The sequence below is a fragment of the Cheilinus undulatus genome, linkage group 7 (assembly GCF_018320785.1).
Source record: "Cheilinus undulatus linkage group 7, ASM1832078v1, whole genome shotgun sequence".
NCBI classification, from domain to species: domain Eukaryota; kingdom Metazoa; phylum Chordata; class Actinopteri; order Labriformes; family Labridae; genus Cheilinus; species Cheilinus undulatus.
In genome coordinates, this window is record NC_054871.1 from 14069650 (window position 1) to 14088777 (window position 19128).

Below are 19128 nucleotides of genomic sequence, written 5' to 3' on the forward strand. Positions count from 1 at the left end.
GAAGTTAAGTTTCATTCTTATGTTTCTGTTTGTACTTTGCTAACTTTTCTCTTTAAATAAAGGATTTAGAGCTAGTACAACACAATGATTTGGTGACGTTTCTGAGGGGATAACAAGGTTTTCACACAGTTTTCAGAGCTTCTTGGTAGTACTATTATAAAATAACATTTGTTCTACATAAGTAAATTTACACTGTGTAGTGTTGTCAGCAGATTGTTCAAAATATTACAAGGAGCAATAAGAACACAAACAAAAAAGGGCCAATGCTTATATTTAGCACTGGATCCCTAATATATTGACTGTTTTACAATGGTGATTAAAAAATATCAAAATGAGTACTACATAGCCAGAGGTATCTAGTTCATAATTCACTCTTTCTTGTAAAATCATGGCGCCCACATCCCCCACACTGCAGCTCAGCTGCTGACAGTTCTGTCAAGAGATTTGGGTCTGTAACTGTAGTCACGGCTCGTAAAGCCTCAAGCAGACAAGAAAGTTGCTACACCCACAGATTTGCTTCTTGTCAAGTTTTAGGTCTCCTGGCAAAACTGACTCCACCAAATATCACATCTAGGGATGCCCTGACCAGGAGTTTTGAAGATGGTTACCTACAAGTGAGATCAGACGATTGCTGATACCAATCACATTTTGTGTTTTCATATATCAGCTGGTTTAGTGGTTGGTGAGTCTATTAAGCTTTGTAGTGTGCTGAGAACCTCCTACCAGCAAAAGAGTAAGCTTACAAAAGGAGCACAAAATCCACCCTTGTTCAGTCAAACATGTTTACCTACTTTGTTCAATACAGCATAACAAAAAACCTTCAGAAGAACAATGCAACAAGTTTACCTGTACACTTAAGTACCTGACAGAACTATAATAAAACACATCAATGCTGATGTTATTTCTGACATTTGAACCAAACTGATAAAAAACTGCATTTTATGGCTTTTATTTAGCTTAAACAGACATCTGCTTTGAAAAATCTTTTCTGAAATGGCGTGGCTTATGTGACGTAGAATCCTACCATCGCTAGGTTTCTACATCACAAACTTTATGTAAAAGGTAGAATGTTACCGCCTCTAACTGACTTTACCATTCAAAGACCACTCCCATCCTCTCCTGCATCTGTCCTTTATCCCCTCCCTCCTCTCAGTACCAAACTGCCCTTTTAATGCATTTTTCAAAAATCTAAAGTGGGCGGGGTTAGCTCTGAGCTGGGGGTTTACTAAGGGTAAAGGGTTTACTACTTATTTATAACTTAGGGTTTACTTACACTTTAAAGTACTGTAAAAAGATAGAAAAGACATGTGAAGCTGTTGTTTTGAACTACATGCGTTGTGGAAGGGTGGACTTGCTTGGATTTATCTCTTTTTTTGTCCTTTCATTTGAATTTCTGTGCTTTTTTTATGACTAAGTAACCTGTTTATATAAAATGCACTTCATTAATTTACTACAATGTGTTTGAGAAGTACAACTTAGATAAACTTTACTTATTCTTCTGGTCCCTCTGACCTGTTGACTCCGGGCTTGGTTATGCCCCCATTATGACGTTTTGTTGATGTTGTAGAATTAAATACTATGCGGCATTTGTCTTGCATAAACACAAGAGTATTCCATTTTGAAATTTAACCAGATATTTTGATTTGGTTTTCAGCAAAACTTCCCACCTAACCCAATCTTTTCCAGCATACGGAAAAGATAGAAGTGCTGAGTATCTGATGCAGAGGTCTCCAGACTGCCAGAGCTGTAACAGAGTAGAGACACACTATCGCGGAGTCAGTGGAAGCACCCTCATTGATTAAAAATGAAACCTCTTGGCTATGTTAACGTGATGGAGCGGAGATGACAACACACGTATCTGGTGGAATTTAGGGGTAATAAATAAGTGACATTAAGTCTCTTAACATTATACAACTGATGCAACTATTTTATTGCCAAGAAAACAAATTTCACCTTAAAAGAAAACTTCAACTTTCAAATTTCATATAGTTTTCAATCTGATTCTTTGCCCTATAACAGTTTTACTGACTGGACCTTAATGCATCACAATTTACATTATGTCATCTAACGTGCTAATATCTGTTAGAAATTAGCTAACAGATGTTAATCTGCTGGACTCAACACAGATTTCAAAACTGGACTACAATCATTTTAACTACAGAGACTCTAAACAAAGTTGAGGGGATTTTTAAAACAGCTGCTTCAAGTGGAGGAATGAGCAGCAGCAGCCTGACCAGGTTATAAGATTGGTGACTCCTAGCATTATTCCCAATATTTTCAATCATTTTTTTTGATAAATACCAGTTGATCCTGATTATCTGTGGATCAATCAGTTTCCCTAATGCCACCATTTGTCATTTAGCAACAGAATAATAGAGACCCTGTGAGGTTTTTTTTTTTAAATATGTGGAAAGGTCCCTTACAACATACACAGAGGTTTAGCAGGTGAGTTGTATTCAAAACCACACTGAAGCGCATCAGCTTGACAAGTGTTATGACCTAGTCTGTCATTATAAACAACACCTCTCAACACACTGTGATTACCTGAGGAGGAAAGACGCAGCCAAAATCGGGATTTAAAAGTGAATGAGCCCTGTGTAAAAATGCTCTTTGTAACTTGTAACAATAAACTGTGATGACAGCCTAAAATACTGCCTACAAAAGTATTAAAAACACTACCAAAAAATCTTAAATTATGGGTTACACACATAAGAATTTATTAACAAAGGGTCACTTTTTATTGAATACAATGCCATCCTGCTTTTCTCTGTTTTAGTATCTGAACAAAGCTGTAATATCCAGAGGGTAAAATCCATCTCAGGAGGTAAACAATAAAAATTCTTTAAAGCAACACAGTATATCAAACTATTTAACTGCTTTTTTCACATAGACTTCCTAGTTCAAGGTTCTCTAGTCTTCATAGGGAAATTATCGTTGTCCATTAACCAGGCTGCTGCATGGCTTCCATTTGGTAGTTACATTTAAACAGACACCAAGTAACACAGAGTTTGCATCCTGTATAAAAAGGTAAATGCAGACACTGATGGTCCAGAAAGTAAGTTTTGTAAGTGAGGAATAACCACATCTAAGACAATGATTAAGTCACTGGCATTGAAAAACAAGCTGAGATATCCCTTAAGGGGGATTGTTGAAGCATGTGAAGGGCAGTCTTACTTACTTCTCCTTTTCATGATTCATGTAAAAACCATGGCTTTTAATGTGCAAATTACTCATTACTTTTCTCCACCCAGTTTTTCAGACGGTCTGAAGAGGCTTTAACTCAACCCCAACCATCCGTTAAGTTGCTTAATCATTAGTATCTCTACACACAGGCTTAAGTTCAGACTTAACTGCTGGTTGAGTGTTTACATGACTGCAAAGATTAACTGTAACAAAGACGTATTCTTGTGAAATTTAGGAATTCAGATTACACAATGACTAAAGTGCTGCAATGAGGCTTTAAGATGCCTATGCTTGAGTCTGTGACTAATGAAAAATACAGCAGCTTGAAGACTCTTTGGTTCATCCTTTCGAAGTAGAAATAAACTTACAATGAAATTAAAAAGGTGAAAAAGCAGCCAAACAAGAAACTAGTTGACAACATGTAGGCTAAGTGTTTCCCACTGAAAATGTATGGAAAGCCTAGAATGACTAGAAACAGGTTTAAAGTGAAATATGGAGTTATAGGTACCAAGTGGAAGAGACAGAGAAGCTGAGGCAGACATCAGGTCAGAGTAGATTTTTCGCCCATTACCTTTGGCTTCCATCATGTCATATGGCTCTCTCTGAGCCACTTTGTTTTCCATTTACTTGTTCATGAAATTATTTTTTTTCTACACATACACCAGTGATGCATGTCCATTTTTAAATGTATTATTTATATAAACAACTGAAGTAAATTTCTTTCTAGAGACCAAACAGATTAACCATTGTAGTCAAAAATGAATTGTTAGAATGCTGGATGATTTATTTAAAGTTTTTTCAGCCCACTCTAGCCTGACTTGTGAAGTGCCGGTCTGCTCAAATATGACTAATTTTTGTGCCGATCACAGACGCATGCACTCAAGCCATTTCATGCCATGTGCACAGCTAGAGAGACACCAACCCTGCAGCCACACACACAAGCTAACATGTCAACATTATGGATGTGAGGTGCCCATCAGCAGAGGAGAAAAGCTTTGAAACATCTGAGAACAAACAGACCATTTTTCTACATTTGCTCCTCTTGCCTTAAAGTACTTCTATGCCCATGGTGAGTATGTGCATTCACACTGCATGCATGTGCCCACTCCTGCTGTTCTCTCTTTCTAGCGGGGGGAGCCAGTGCATTAAACTATAATTTGATTAATATTCTGCTTCCTTCTTCTTTGGTTACAGTGGGGTAATGAAATGATGAAACTTCAGCATGTGAGCTTGTAATTAAAAAGACTGAGCTGCAGGTCAGACATCAATTTGATGCACTATTATTGGTAACTTGACTAAAACTTGATAAAACTCTTTGCAACAACAAAAAACATGCACTGAGGCAGACAGACAAAGAGAGGGGTTCAGGTAAAAAAAATACAAGCAATAGCTATATAAAACAGTTGCTGATTGTGGTTATTTGTTAGATAACTAATAACTCCATCAAGAATCAGAAGAAGAGAGTGAAGCACTAAACTGCTCCATTTCTCTGATTCAAATTATGAACTAAGTATATTAAACAAACAACTGTTGGCTTTCATGCATGTCGAGTCTTTCAAGATTTTTTAACAGATAATCTAACACAATCTTTGTTTTACTTAACAAATATAGAACCAATTCCATAGAACCGATATGGACTACACATCTTGTATTATGTTGTATGACTGTTTTTATGTATGTCTGAAACTCTGTTCACTGCTGCTGTCTTTGCCAGGACACTCTTCAAAAAGAGATTTTTAATCTCAGTGAGGTTTTATCCTGGTTAAATAAAGGTTAAGTAAAAATTTAAAAAAATAAAAATAATTCCACACTAAATTATGGCATAAAAGTTAAAAATAATACAGGAAATAAAGGCTGTGTCACAAATTCCTGTTTTTTTTTGTTTTGTTTTGTTTTGTTTTTTTTGGGGGGGGGGTTGCAGGATCAGACTAGAACAAAATTTGGAAATTAAGAATTGGTGAAAGAAATTGCAATCGCTGCATCTCTAACTGTAGTCGTTTCCTTACTATTTGTTTGTGTAAACATTGTAAGTGTAGGTCAACATGTTCACATAAAGGAAGAAGGTCCTGAACAGACTGAAATTTCAAAGGAGCAGAAATAAAAAACTTCATATCTACAGAGAATTAATTGGCTGGCCCACAGACAGAAACATATTAAGAGCTGTTAATCATACAATAAGTTAACCAATGAGATGATTTGGTGGGATGAGTTAATGAACAATTTCAAAGCTCTCAGATGATTGAGAGGGGTACATTTGATATTTGAGTTTTTAAGTTAAGGTCTCCCACCACTTTTAAGAAAATAACAGGCCTCATTTTTATATTTCTAGCAGTGATAAAAGACATTTTTTCTTCTTAACACTCACAGAACTGTAACAACTTCAATGTGGGTTTCTTGTACCACCCTGTGCCACTTAATTCAGATAGTTTTTTTGTCCCCCTGACTTGCACCCTCTCTATTTTTAGTCTGACAGGTAATTACTCCCCCCATACAGCCTACAACTCCCACAGTGCCTTGGGAGAGTCATTGCCCTGAACAATGGCTTGAGGGGCCAGACTAATGAATCACAACCATGGCAAGCTGTAATATAGACTAAGAGGCATTTAATCAAATGGGATGAGGTAATCAGAGATTGAGAGAGGGAGTCACATATAAGGCGAAAGACTGCAACACAAAGATGGAGACGGAGAGGAAGCGAGAGAGACAGAGAGAGCCATAGATTGTAGTCGTGTGCTGTAGGTGCTGCTTTTGATGATATTACTGATGACAACAGCAATACTAACGTGACTGCGGGCATGCCAAGCGGATATCTAACAACATGTGGCATGAAATGAGTTGCCTGAAGTAAAACTAAACATTAGGAGGGACATTTTTAAGGGTGGCATTGCCACGTATTACTTATTGAATGTTTTCTGTGTGTTGTATAAGCTCTCTGCAGCTATGTGCATGAGGGATTTTCAATAAGACTATAAAACCGTGGGATACTTCCTTGGCTAAACAGGCTAAGATTAAAAGAGTCTGTTATGTTATCAGTAAGAAAAAAAATGTATGCATATACTCATCTTGCCACCCTCTTCTAGCTTGCAGAGACTAAACACTGATTGAGTCACAGATAATGCATGGAGGAAAAAAAAAAAGAATGATTTAGCCTCTACTGTTGTGTTTTTCAATATATCGTTACAGTTACTGGGTCATGGGAATACAAGTCATTTCTTGAAATACATCTCTTCTTTTTGAGGATTAAAGCAACATCCAAAATCCTAAATAAGTAGAATCAAGCCATGCTACAGCTTTACATTTGCAAAATACGCCTTTGGGAAATTTAAGTCAAGAACAAAAGAAAGCTACAATATAATCTTAAGCCCTCAATTATTAAAAAGGGAAAATCAGATTTCTGTAGGTTCTGTTCTTACTATGGACTGTTAAGAGAAGTTACAACACACATCTCAGATGTGCTGAACATCGAGGTTGACTTCAGTCCTATGAGTGCAGTGACCTAGTGCTGCAGTGGAAGCAGCAAATCAGTGCAAAAACTTGTTTTGCCTTGCAGTAATATTCAATCCCTGAAATTTGAATAACCCATAGGAAATACAGTAGTGCATTAAGTGCTTCATATTATACCTACAGAGCAAGAAGCCTGTGAGTTTTCAAAGTTGCTATGGTTGCTTAAACTGTGAATATAATGGGCTTTTTATGATGTAACTGTAGCACAACTTGCATGATGTCAGCACTGCTGATGGAGGAAGACACACATCAAAGCTTGTTTGACTGTAAGTTAGACCTTTCACCTATTCGCGCTCTCTTTTTTTAAAGAGACCCAGAGTCACATGAAAGAAAAAGATAAGCAATATGTGAGGGAATAACAATCACTGTAATGCCTCCCAGCTGATAACAGGGTCAGACAAATGCCTCCCCACAAACTTTTTCATTAAGACAGTTGAACAAAGATGCATTTTAATTACAATTTTAATTAACTAGACAGGTCAATTAGATGGGATGGGTCAAATGGACATAGTTATCTCAAATTAGGAAAAGCAGGCCACCTTATTCGTGGAGTCTAACTCTGTGGTGCTCTACGAAAGTGAAAGCTGACCTTTAAGAACAGACAGAGTGCTTTTTGGAAGGGTTGACTTGCAGCTTTGCAAATGAATGCAGGAAGTACTGAGTAACAGGGGCCTGGGAGCTTAGAAACATCTCAGCATTGATTAAACTAACGGGTGTAGGTGACAGAGACAGTTTGAAATCTGTGACTAATGACAATCATTCATTCATTCACAGGGGCGTGCCCCCCTCACGTGCTCACACACCCCCTCCAACAGTCACACATCTTTTATTTGCAGGACTTCGCTATGCAAGTTCGTCACTAAAAGTCGGCAAATACATACAATTACCAAAGCAACTGTGTCGTTGTAACATGATGTGAACAAAATATCATGGAGACTTCCAGGACTAAATGGGATCTCGTCTTGAAATGGCAAAAAAGGCTCAAATATGACTTATAAAGGACTATTTGTCCCGATCACAGTCGTTTACCGGTCTTTCTACTTTCATGCCTTTACCTTATAGTGCGTCAACACACAGCCATGTTTACAGGCAAACAACAGGTGATAACAGCAAATACAGGTTATTCTCAATGAATATATAGTGGCCATAAACGTTCATGAAGTTAAATTTTGGCCGATATATACAGAAGAAGGTGACTTAAACGTTAAAAAAACACTTTACTGATTTAACGGTACAACGAAAGTTCAAATTAGGTATACTGAGGTAGGGTATAATGCTTAGAGGTGGTGCTAATGTCTAACCAGCTGTGAGAATTACTTGGTAGGCTTGTTTGACACAAAGAAGTCATAATAACAAATGCATAAACTGCTAAGTATGAATGGTTTGAGATAGCAAACGTTAAGGTAAAGCTAGGTGAAGCTTAGCTAGCAACGGTGTTTAACTTTAACGTTGTTAGCCCGCTAGCAAGCGTTAAACTTTGTTTACTGTTAATTCAAGTTTTACAGCGAAATATGACTGAGCTTCGGTTAAATGCTAGGAAACTTCTGAACAACTCAAAACACGTGTTCAAACTACATTTATAGTGTCCGTTTCATCTATCCAAGTTACTCTTTTCAGCTAATTAAGTGGGGCTAGCTGTCTAGGTAGCTAACACAACCTACACCTGACTGTCATCACTGCAATTCAAGCAACAATGTTTTGTACACAACGGCAACAGCTAATTGGCAAGGTTAGCTCGCTAAATTTAAACCAAATAAAGTTGATACATTTATGCAAAGGGAAAGACTTGTATTAAGTGACACCTATACTGACTTAAAGATGGGTTATAGCGTAATGAGAAAGGAAGAAGAGCAGTTTTACCAGCTGTTGTCGTATCCACCGTAGCATCCTTACAAAATAGGTTCGAAGTAGCCAGCTCAGTCGCTAGCCCAGCGCTAGCAACTAGCTACTCCAACAAAACCGTCCCGAAACATAAAAATTCCCCCCAAAAGGCAGTTCTTTTCGGCCGCATTACGCGACACATTCATGAAGTGTAACTGTGCAAACAATTGAATCCAATATTTCCCATTCCGCGGTAATGTCAAACATATAATCCCCCGGTAAAAGTGACAGACGGCTGGCCACGGAGTCCCAGCGAGCTACGCTACATCTCTGCTCTGCCACGATCAGTTTCCCACTGCCAGCACACAGACAGCTCTGTGCAGACACCGGCTGCTCTCTAGCGGCCTCTCTACGCCCCCTGCCTGTCTGCTTCTACATGTAAGAAATAAATTAATTAGTCAAAGACATAGATAGATAGACAGATAGATAGATAGATAGATAGTAATCTCAAACATCATTCTTTTAAATTATTTTTTTGTAAATATCTCACATTTATGCCGCCTATTTACCAATTCTTATATTACTGGTCATATATTTTACCATTAGCCTGGGCTGTAATTCATTTTTTGTTTCAATTTCAAATTTATAAAGCAATAGAGATAAACGGAAGAGAGACTGATAATAAAACTGACCATAAAATCATCAAACTGGGCATATATACTGAACATGAGGTCTATGTAATTATGGTAGAATAAAATGTAGTTCATAAAAATAAAAATGGACTAAATTGTTTTTTATTAAAGGCTGAAACTTTAATGGTAAAAATAAATATAAAAATGTTCACTTACGTCAAACAGATACAAATTGAAGGTGCATGAAATACCAAGAAAATACATGCAAACTAAACATCCTAGTCAGGTCTGCCCACAGAATTGTCTGGGCCCCTGAAAACTCAGTGAATGGGCCCTCCCTCCCCAGCTGTGATGTTGTGATGATGTCAGTGCATGTGTGTTGGATTGGTAGCACTGGTGCTGGGGTCCTGGCTAACAGTTACCTTATTTTCACTGCTAAAAAGAGTGTTATGCTATTCTTGAGTTCTGATGTTGAAATGATTTATTTGTGTCACTTTTTGACCCCTTTTCATTGTTCCTGCCATTTTACCACATTTGTTTTCACATTAAACCCATTTTTGAAACTTTTAGCCAAGTTTTGCTTCTTTTAACCCTTTTCTCTATTACACTTTAATCACTGTTCACCAATTTCAGTGCCCATTTTTGCCACTCTTGGCCAATTTTTGGCCACTCCAAAGACATTTTGTCCACTTTTATCCACTTTTTGCTACTTAAACCCATTTAAGCCACCTTTAGCCTAATTTTGCTGCTTTAAACTAATTTTTGTCACATTTTGACTGCTTTTCACCATTCTTACTGGCCATTTTTGTTGTTCCTATCCAATTTCTTGTCACCTTACATATTTTTTTTCCCACTTCTAACTCATTTATACCACTCTTTTACCACATTTCACCACTTATTTTTGTCACTTTTTAACCCTTTTTTGCCTCTATTTTGCAATAACTCAGTTATTTTTCTCTAAAGTTTTTTTTTCAGTTCCTTTTACTTCTGGTATCCTGACACTTATGCGCATCATGGTTTAGCTTTGATGTCTAACATTGCTTTCCAATTGGTTTAGCCAGTGTGCCCATCCACAATCTTAGCACAGCCAATTTAAAGGTAATTGTGTTTTTTAAAAAAATGGGTTTACATTTTCAAAATGCTATATTGTTCTACAGCATAAACAAATTAAAGTCCTTTCAGTTGCTTATAGGAGTGTTTTTTATTACAGAAATCTTTCCCATTTAAAGAGTACAAGAACAATATACTCCAGTAAAGGATAAAGGAATTCATTTAAAGTTACTTAAAGTACTGACTACTTACTTTGTTACCCGAGAGCATGGGGTTAAAAGGTAGAATCTGATCTTTCCTTCAGTTACAGTGCAAAAATGACAGCAGAATAAGATTTAAAGGCACGCCTGTATGATAAAGTGCAGTGTTATAACTTGGATACAATGTGCCAACATTCTCCAATTACATGTAACTGATCATCTTGTAAAATCAGAGCCAAACAACTAGAAAGTATACCCAAAAAAGAGAAAAAAATAAATTTTCTCATGTAAATCCAAAAATTAGTTATTCGCAGAAAGTACAAATGCACAGAAAAGCCCCTCAATTACTGTACCACAATTAAGTCTGAAGGTGATTTTTTCACCAAAAGTACCTAATACTTGTAGTGTTAGGAACTTCTCTTTAAGGAACCAAAAGTACCAGGTATTTTTGCGTTAAAAAAGAAAATTGGTTCCTGTGGCCTGTCTGTGTTTCCAGTGGGGTCTAAAGTTCTGGGAAGATGATGTACATCAGGCATCCTGACACAGCCACATCTCAGGGAAACAGTGAATATTACTATGCACTATCATATCTTTAACTAATAAAGATTTACATCCCAAGGATCGAATATTTAAGAGATCAAATGGGTTGAGGGACAAACACAGCAAGAATAGCAAGAAGGTTCCTCCCACCGATAACATGCTCATCAGATTAACTGGCAACTCTAAATTGGCCGTGGGTGTGATTGTGAGCATGCCTGGTTGTTTGTCTCCACATAGCCCTGTGATTGACTTGTTCAAGGTGGACCCCCCCCCCCCCCCCCCCCAGTTAGAATAGGTTCCAGCTCCCCATGACCCCAAATGAGTTAGCGGTGAAGAGAATGGATGAGTGGATAATTATGATCTTATCCATGTAGGATTTCAATCATTCATGTTCAGTCAAATGTTTGTCAATCAGAATACTGATGATCTTGGTGTTAGAGTCCTTGACAGAGTTGTTGACCTAGACATATTTCCTTGATCTTTAAAACATAGCTTACCACCACCTGAGCAGAGGCTCTTCAAGAGGCAGATTTTCTCAAATCTAAATTTAGACCCTGTGGTCGAAGGCATAGTTCCTCATTAGACTCCTGGAGAAAGTCATTGTGGTTGCAAAGTTCCTTAATTCATCACTTTCTATCCTTGTCCAGTTCTGTATCTGATACTGCACATCAAACTATTAGACTAATCCATAATTCAATCATACACGTATGACCAAGACAATGTGTGTGATAAAGATTTGTGCACAGTAAGATCAAAAGTGGATTACAAAATTGGCACACAGCCAGTCTGCATGATAGAATGAATGTATTTCTGAATTGTGAATCAGTCTCATGGTTTTTAATTTGCACATGCTGACTCAGTATCAAACTATAACAACTTACTGGAAACTTTGAATAAACGGGCACCATTAAATATGACAATAAATACATTTAAGATAAGGTTATAAGTGTTGATGTTTGTCTGGTATTTTGCTGTTATGCATATATTACACTGATGCTATAACATTACAGGGCTCACTGCATTGCAAATGCAAATACACTACACCAAATAGTGATAATGCAGGGCTCTGAGTCATATCTAGAGGTTTACTAAGCACTTTTTAAAACTGGTGGGTACTCTTTGCCAACAGGGTGGAGACCTCAACAGGATTTGCTTACTCTGAGTGTTGTTTTAGATATCTTAAGCCTGGGGGAATTTGTTTCTCATCTCCACAGGCAACTCCTTTCTGATTATGACTTCAAACAAACATTTTTTTGTATTCATTCATCATACCTTCCTAATTTAAAGCCTCTCATTTCCAGCTGCTTTTAAGAAATAACATATACTTGGCATTCATCTATTTCCTCTCAGACTCTCACTGATGAGTCCATTTGCTGTTCCAGCATTTCTCTTGTAAGGCATCTCACATAAAGTGAGGTCATCCTTGTATAAGTGACTCCCACCCTGCGATGAATTTATTCCCCCTTGCAAGACTTTACTGCAGTACATCTCAATCAGTCAATAAGTATAGACAATATATGACGTCATGCAGGAAGGATGAGAAATGCTCAAACCTTTGAAATTCAAGTATCTTTAAAGCTTGGCTTCCCCTTTTGCCTGTCTAAAATTGATTCAAAGTGCTGCACATGAATGAAGACACTGATGTGATGTTCCCTTCTCATTGATGGGAGAAGCAAATGGCAAATGATAATGATCCTGTGTAATCAATGTGTTCCAGCAGCTATTTATGGAGCAGAATAGCTGCAGCTGCCCAGCAGTGAAGTGGATTTCCTCTCCTTCTTGTTTGCCTTCTGATTGAAAATGGAAACGTACAAATGCATTTGCATGTTTTGCATTGTTTCTTAAGGCTCCAGTTTGACTGAACTCATAACATCATACACACTTTCATGACTTCTTCATCATGATAGCCTTTATACAAACTAATAAAAAATGGTGAAGCTCAGCCAGATGCTTCCAACAAGCATTTATCTCCAGGATTAAAACCGCTTTAGGAGTCAGCTGAGTAAGGTACTGACTGTGCCACAATGTTTGCAACCTCTTGGGCTCAAGTCCCACTCATCCATCACATACAATAACCAGTGTCACATGCTTTTTTTTTCTCCACCCTGTGTCCAGCAAAAGCAGGAATGTCACAAGCTCATCTTAAAAAGACAGCTTTACTCTGCAAATCCTTCGGGTAAGCTGCTATCTGTCTGTGTTTGTGTGTGAGCCCTGAGCCCAGCGGTCCTGCCCATGTGACTGTAAGGGTAATCTCTCTGTTACACTCACTTACATAACGCCACAGCAGCAACATCTGGGAAATCTCACCCCACAGCTGGATGGGATATAGTAGCACGTGCGAGTTCAGCAGGGATATGTATATTTGTGGCTGAGATTAAAATCCTTGTGTCTCTAAATATGACCTTTTTTTAGGGAGAAGTCTTCTCTGATAACAATCAAAAGTCCAGAGACATGAAAGGAATCTTCTAGAATTACAAATGTAAACTTACACTTTTAAAGTTTAGTTTGAACTTAAGCGAACTTATCTTTTTACAATATTTTTAAATGTGTATATCTGAAAATATGACACGACCCCTCTATGTTAGCAGTTTGTGTAAAATACACCACACTATTAGTCCAACATCATACTCTACAAAAGCTTCGATTCTTTTGACCAGTCAGTCATGCTTGAGCTAGACCAGCGTCATCTGACAGCTATCTACTGCCACCAGACGGGTCAAGCAACGAGAAGAGACAGACAGAAAGGGAGACATAAAGAAAGCAATAAAGTTCACAACATTGAAATTATACAGGGATGTCACTAGGACTGAAAGATGTGGGAGCGTGGCCCAAGGGTTGCAGGTAGTACACACATGTAGAGCACTGACATTTTTATCACACCTTAAAATGCTTGATTAATAAATCTATTATTAGTTGTGGAGCATTTATCAGGACCTATTACTCACTCTCCTTCCTAACCCTGCTTTCTTTGGGAGACCATCTACCTATCATTTGATTAGCCTTCAGGAGGTCTTCCTTTTTTAATACAGTCTGAGCAAGTTTATGAGTTGACTATAAAGTTTATATGCTGAGGTGAGTTCATGGAAAATATTGGAAAACATATCCATTATTGCATTTAGTAAAAAAAAAAAAAAAAAATATCACCATCTATGTGTATATATCTATCAATCTGACTCGTGTTTTCAGGATGCCTGACATCTTTTCCTGAGACTCGACTCATATTTTCCTGAGACCTGATGGCTTTTTCCTGAGATCTGACTCCTGAGTCTGAGACCTGAGGATGTCCTAAAGTGGACACCATCCGAAAAAGCCTTAATGATGTCCATGAAATCACGCAAATGAAAATGATGTTGAAAAAGGCATATATTGCTTGAAATAGGAGTAAGATTCATGTTTATGGTAAAAGGGATGGTGTGAGTCAAGTTCGCTGAGGGTAGCATTCTCCCAACAACAAGACTAGAGAGGGAAAGGCTATAGCAAAACAAGTGAGTCAAAAAAAAACAGAAATTCATAACCAAAGTTATCTCATGAAACTTTACAAAGAATATAGTACTCTCTTTTTTATTATTTATAAAGAAAATACCCAACATAAATCCAGCATGAGCTCAGCACAAAGCAACAGTTACATGGGCAAGAAAAAGGCTTCATTATTCCAGGTAGAAACCTTGAAAGAAGCAGACTCATGCTGAACAGTCATCTGCAAAAGCTGTGTTGAGGTTGTAAAGGGATGGAGGAAAATGCAGAAAGAGAAGAGGGAGAGAGAAAATATTTAGAGAAAAGGATTTGAAGCAAGAAGAGTTTGCCTGCCTACTGGAGCCAAAATGATGATTGTAGAAGAAAGATGCTTGACAATCAAAAGTTCTGCCTCCCTGACTACTTTTGGGGACTTTGATTCAAGATCATGCATTTTCAAAGAAATGAATATGAAGCACATTGCATTATGTCATGTGATGTTGTGTTGTGTTTTTTTTTTGGGTTTTGGGCCTTTTCATGCCTTTATTTGATCAAGGAAGGACAGTGGATTGAAGAGAGTGGGGAGAGACATGTGGCAAAGGGCCACAGGCTGGATTTGAACCCTAGTTGCCCATGTACATGGGTAGCACCTTAAACCACTCGACCAACTGTGCTCCCATGTTATGTTATGTTTGTTATGTTATGTTTTGTTATGTTATGTTATCTTATGTCATGTTTTGTTATGTTATGTTATCTTATGTCATGTTTTGTTATGTTATGACGTGTTGTTATGTTGTTATGTTATGTTATGTTATGTTATGTTATGTTATGTTGTGTTATGTTATGTTGTGTGTGTTATGTTATCTTATGTTATGTTATGTTGTGTTATGTAACATTGTGTTGTGTTATGTTATGTCATGTTTGTTGTGTTATGTTGTTATGTTTTGTTGTTTATTTTATGTTATGTTATGTTATGTTATGTCGTGTTGTGTTATGTTATGTTGTGTTATGTAGTGTTGTGTTGTTATTTTATGCTGTGTTGTGTTGTGTTATGTCATATCATTTTATGTTATAATAATTATATTATATTATATTATATTACATTATATTTTATTATATTATTAGAATATTATATTATTAGGTGCACAGTGGTGAAATGGTTAGTGCTGTTGTCAGTAAGAAGGTTTCTGGTTTGAATCCCTGTAGTGCAGTGCCTTTCTGTGTGGAGTTTACATGTTCTTCAGTGCATGTGTGGATTACCATCATGTTCTCTGGATTCCTCCTTCAGTCCAAAGACATGTTTTCAGACAACCTGGTGACTCTAAGAAAAATGCCTATAGGTTTGAGTGTGTGCATGAATTTTTCTTGCTCTGTCGCGTATGTTGGACATCAGACTGACAGGTGATCATTCCAGCGTATACCCTGCCTCTAGCATCAACTGCTAGTATTTGTTCAATTCCCCTACAAATAGGATAAGAGGTGTAGATTATTGTTGATGATCCATTTTTTAAATTTTTCTTCATGACCCATAAATATCATCAGGTACCGCAGTTGTGAATATTCACTTGCAGTAGTATTGCTGTTTGTTTCATGCACATCTGTGTTGCTTCAGAGAGGAGGAGCTGGGGACTGCTGGCCAGTGAGCCATAGTCCCCTCGATGTCTGTCATGGTAATGGATGGCAAGACACCAGACAATTCCTGGCTGCCTTCCCAGCTCTGTATTGAATTAAACCCCTGTTATACTTCCATCTTACAAGTGCCTGTCATAGTGAATGCTTTAGGCTAACAGGTAGAAATTTATCACTGTACTGAACAGATATGACACAGACTAAAATCCTGTATGCTGCCTGTGGTCTACACATGCTTGAACACGTATGTGTCATGTAAGATAGAAAGTCATGTATCATTTAAACAGTGTGGATATGACATAAAGTGCTTTTATGTGGTGGAAGAAGTCTTCTCACATATAAACAAAACAACACATTGTAAAAAATATCAGGTCAAAAGAAGTCAAAGCTTTGTGAAAGTTAATGATTGTATAGTATGTTCATGTTTCATTGCCATTTATTGGGGATATGTGACACCAGTTTGATGTTCTATATGAGTTTATTTCTAGGACAAACCCCAATTCCAAAAAGGTTGGGAAATTTTGTAAAGTGTGAATAAAAACAGAATAAAGTGATCTGCAAATCCTTTTCAACCTATGTTCAACTGTTCAGCTCTAATACAGCAGATGCTTGCAGCATGTTCCAAAAAAGTTGGTACAGGATAAGAAAAGACTGGGTAAGTTGTTGATTGCTCAAAAAACAACTGGAACATTCCACAGGTAAATAGGTTAATAGGTAAGAAGTGATAGTACCATGACCCCAACCAGAATGATGCCACAAGGTTCTTTACTTTGAGAAAGGTTGTAAGGGCACATAGTCCAACAGTTTATAAACAACGCTCCTCAACTCCAGTTGCCAGGAATTAAGAGATTTCCCCATCTACAGTCCATAATATCATCAGAAGATTCAGAGAATCTGGGAAACTCCATATGTAAGGGGCAAGGCTGAAAACTAACACTGAATGCACATGACATGATTCCTCAGCCAATCCTGTGTTAAAAACCACCCTCATTCTGTGATGAATTTGCAACATGACTGTGTTACAATGTTTGGAAAAAAAGTTGCCAGTTTCACAACACGTTGCTACATCAACACATTTAAGTCAAGACTCTACCATGAAAAGTAAAAGACATTTATCAGCAGCATATACCAAAGCACCACCAATTTATCTGGGCCCAACTCATCTGAGAATGACTTCAAGTGGACAAGCATGTTGTGGTCTGATGAGCCCAAATCGTATTTGGAAATAACTGTTGTCAAGCTTTCCAAACTATAGAGGTGCAAAGTTCAAAAAGCCAGCATCCTTGATGGTGTGATGGTTTTTTAGTGCCCATGGGTTGGGTAACTTTCACATCTGTGAAGGCACTATAACTACTCAGCGGTACATACAGGCTTTGGAACAACATATGCTTCTGTCCAGATATTTTTTCAGAGATGTCTCTGATCATTCCAGCAAAAAATGTCAAGCCATATTCTGCACAAGTTACAACAGCATGGCTTCACAGAAAAAGAGTGCAGGTACACAACTGGCCTCCATGCAGTCCAGACCTGGCTCCTATTAAAAATGAATGAAACATTATGAAGCGCAAACAAAATCCTGTCCTGTTGGACAACTCATGATGTACATCAAGGATGTATAGGAAAGAATTCCCATTTTGATAATTCAACAATTAGTGACTGTAATTCCGAGAAGCGTACAGAGTGTTGTAGGGGGGAAAAGTAATTCAGCACAGTGGTGAACGTGCTACTGTCCCAATTTTTTTGGAATGTGTTGCAGGGACAAAGTTTATCAGTTTGAACATCATACATCTTGTTTTTTGTGGTATCTAATTGAAAATATGTTTAAAATATTCAAAAAAATCACTGTATTCTCTTTCATTTACATTTCACACAATGTCCCAACTTTTCTGGAATGTCCTTTGGGATCAGTGAAGTATTTATCTATCTATCTTGAAAATTTGTTTGTCTATTTCTTATTTAAAAATATATATTTTTTTTTGGCCTTTTATGCCTTCATTTAGAGAGGAGGACTGAGGTGACTAAAGATTGAAACAGGGATTAGAGAGTGGGGGAGAGACAGGCAGGAAAGGGGCCACAGGCCGCAGACTTAAACCCACACTGCCGACGTACATGGGGCGTGACCTCACCACTTGGCCATCAGCGCCCCTCGTGAAAATTCAAAAACATCATTCTTCTATCATCAAGCCCTCTAAATCATGAAGCTAAAAAATCATTCAAAATATACTAGATTTTCAAAAAAACTACATACAGACTAGAATACATGCTCCTTTTATAAAAATGCTCTGTGGAGCAGCAATTTAATGATGCTGTTTATCATCCATAAAAAAACTATTGTAAAGCGCCTCCAGCAGCTCCAGACCTGCATGTACTGCATGTCCTCGATAAAATATCACATCTGGGTCAACAGTCGTGCACTACTGTACTGAAGGAGGATATTAATGTCCTCTGATTGTATTTTGAGATATTGCAGGCAATTTTTTATGACAAAAAGCCAATATTTGGTGTGCAAACATTAAACCCACTAAATAGCTTCCATGGGTTTCCATGAGATAAGACAGTATTGCTTCTGGACACACCTTTGTCTTCTTTGTTTTCTGTCCTGTTAAGCTGCTGTGCCTCAGTATTGGACTGTTGATCCAGAAGGCCCGTTTAACCATGCTGTGGCTGATCCTCTTGGTAAATACACCAGTACTAAGTGGCTTTCAATCATTACCACTGAGTATCCCTAATAGTACTAATAGGCTTAGGGTGAGTTCTCACTGTCTGCCGAGACCCCCTGTTTCTATGTAACAGTTGCTTGCTCAGGCTCCAGTTACCTCTTTTCATGTGTGTATATTGGCGTCTGTCTTATTGCATTAGCATGTCACTCTGTGAGGACCAGGGCTCCCGGGAGCTGGGCAGAAAGGGTCACTCTGGCTCTTAGGGAAATAAGAAATAAATGAATTGGCTTTTAGCTGGATTGTGATGGCTGAATCAATAACAATTGACAAGGACAAAAACATACCATGAATGGCATATGATACTGCATTTTTTCACATTTAATAATGCTTCTTTAAAAAGTAGTAAAGGAAAATGTTCACTATTGAGACTGTGATTATGAAAATAAATGTTATAAA

The 19128-nt window shown here is 37.7% G+C and overlaps 1 protein-coding gene across 1 annotated transcript in view; it reads right to left on the reverse strand.

The window, feature by feature from the left end:
* Nucleotides 1–8847, reverse strand: part of atp11b (ATPase phospholipid transporting 11B (putative)) — an 81984-nt gene extending 73137 nt beyond the window's left edge. Inside the window, exon 1 of the mRNA XM_041790599.1 lies at nt 8548–8847. Within this exon, the coding sequence (XP_041646533.1) occupies nt 8548–8574 (27 nt within the window). The 5' untranslated portion in view covers nt 8575–8847. The remainder of the gene's footprint in view (nt 1–8547) is intronic.
* Nucleotides 8848–19128: the final 10281 nt, after the last annotated feature.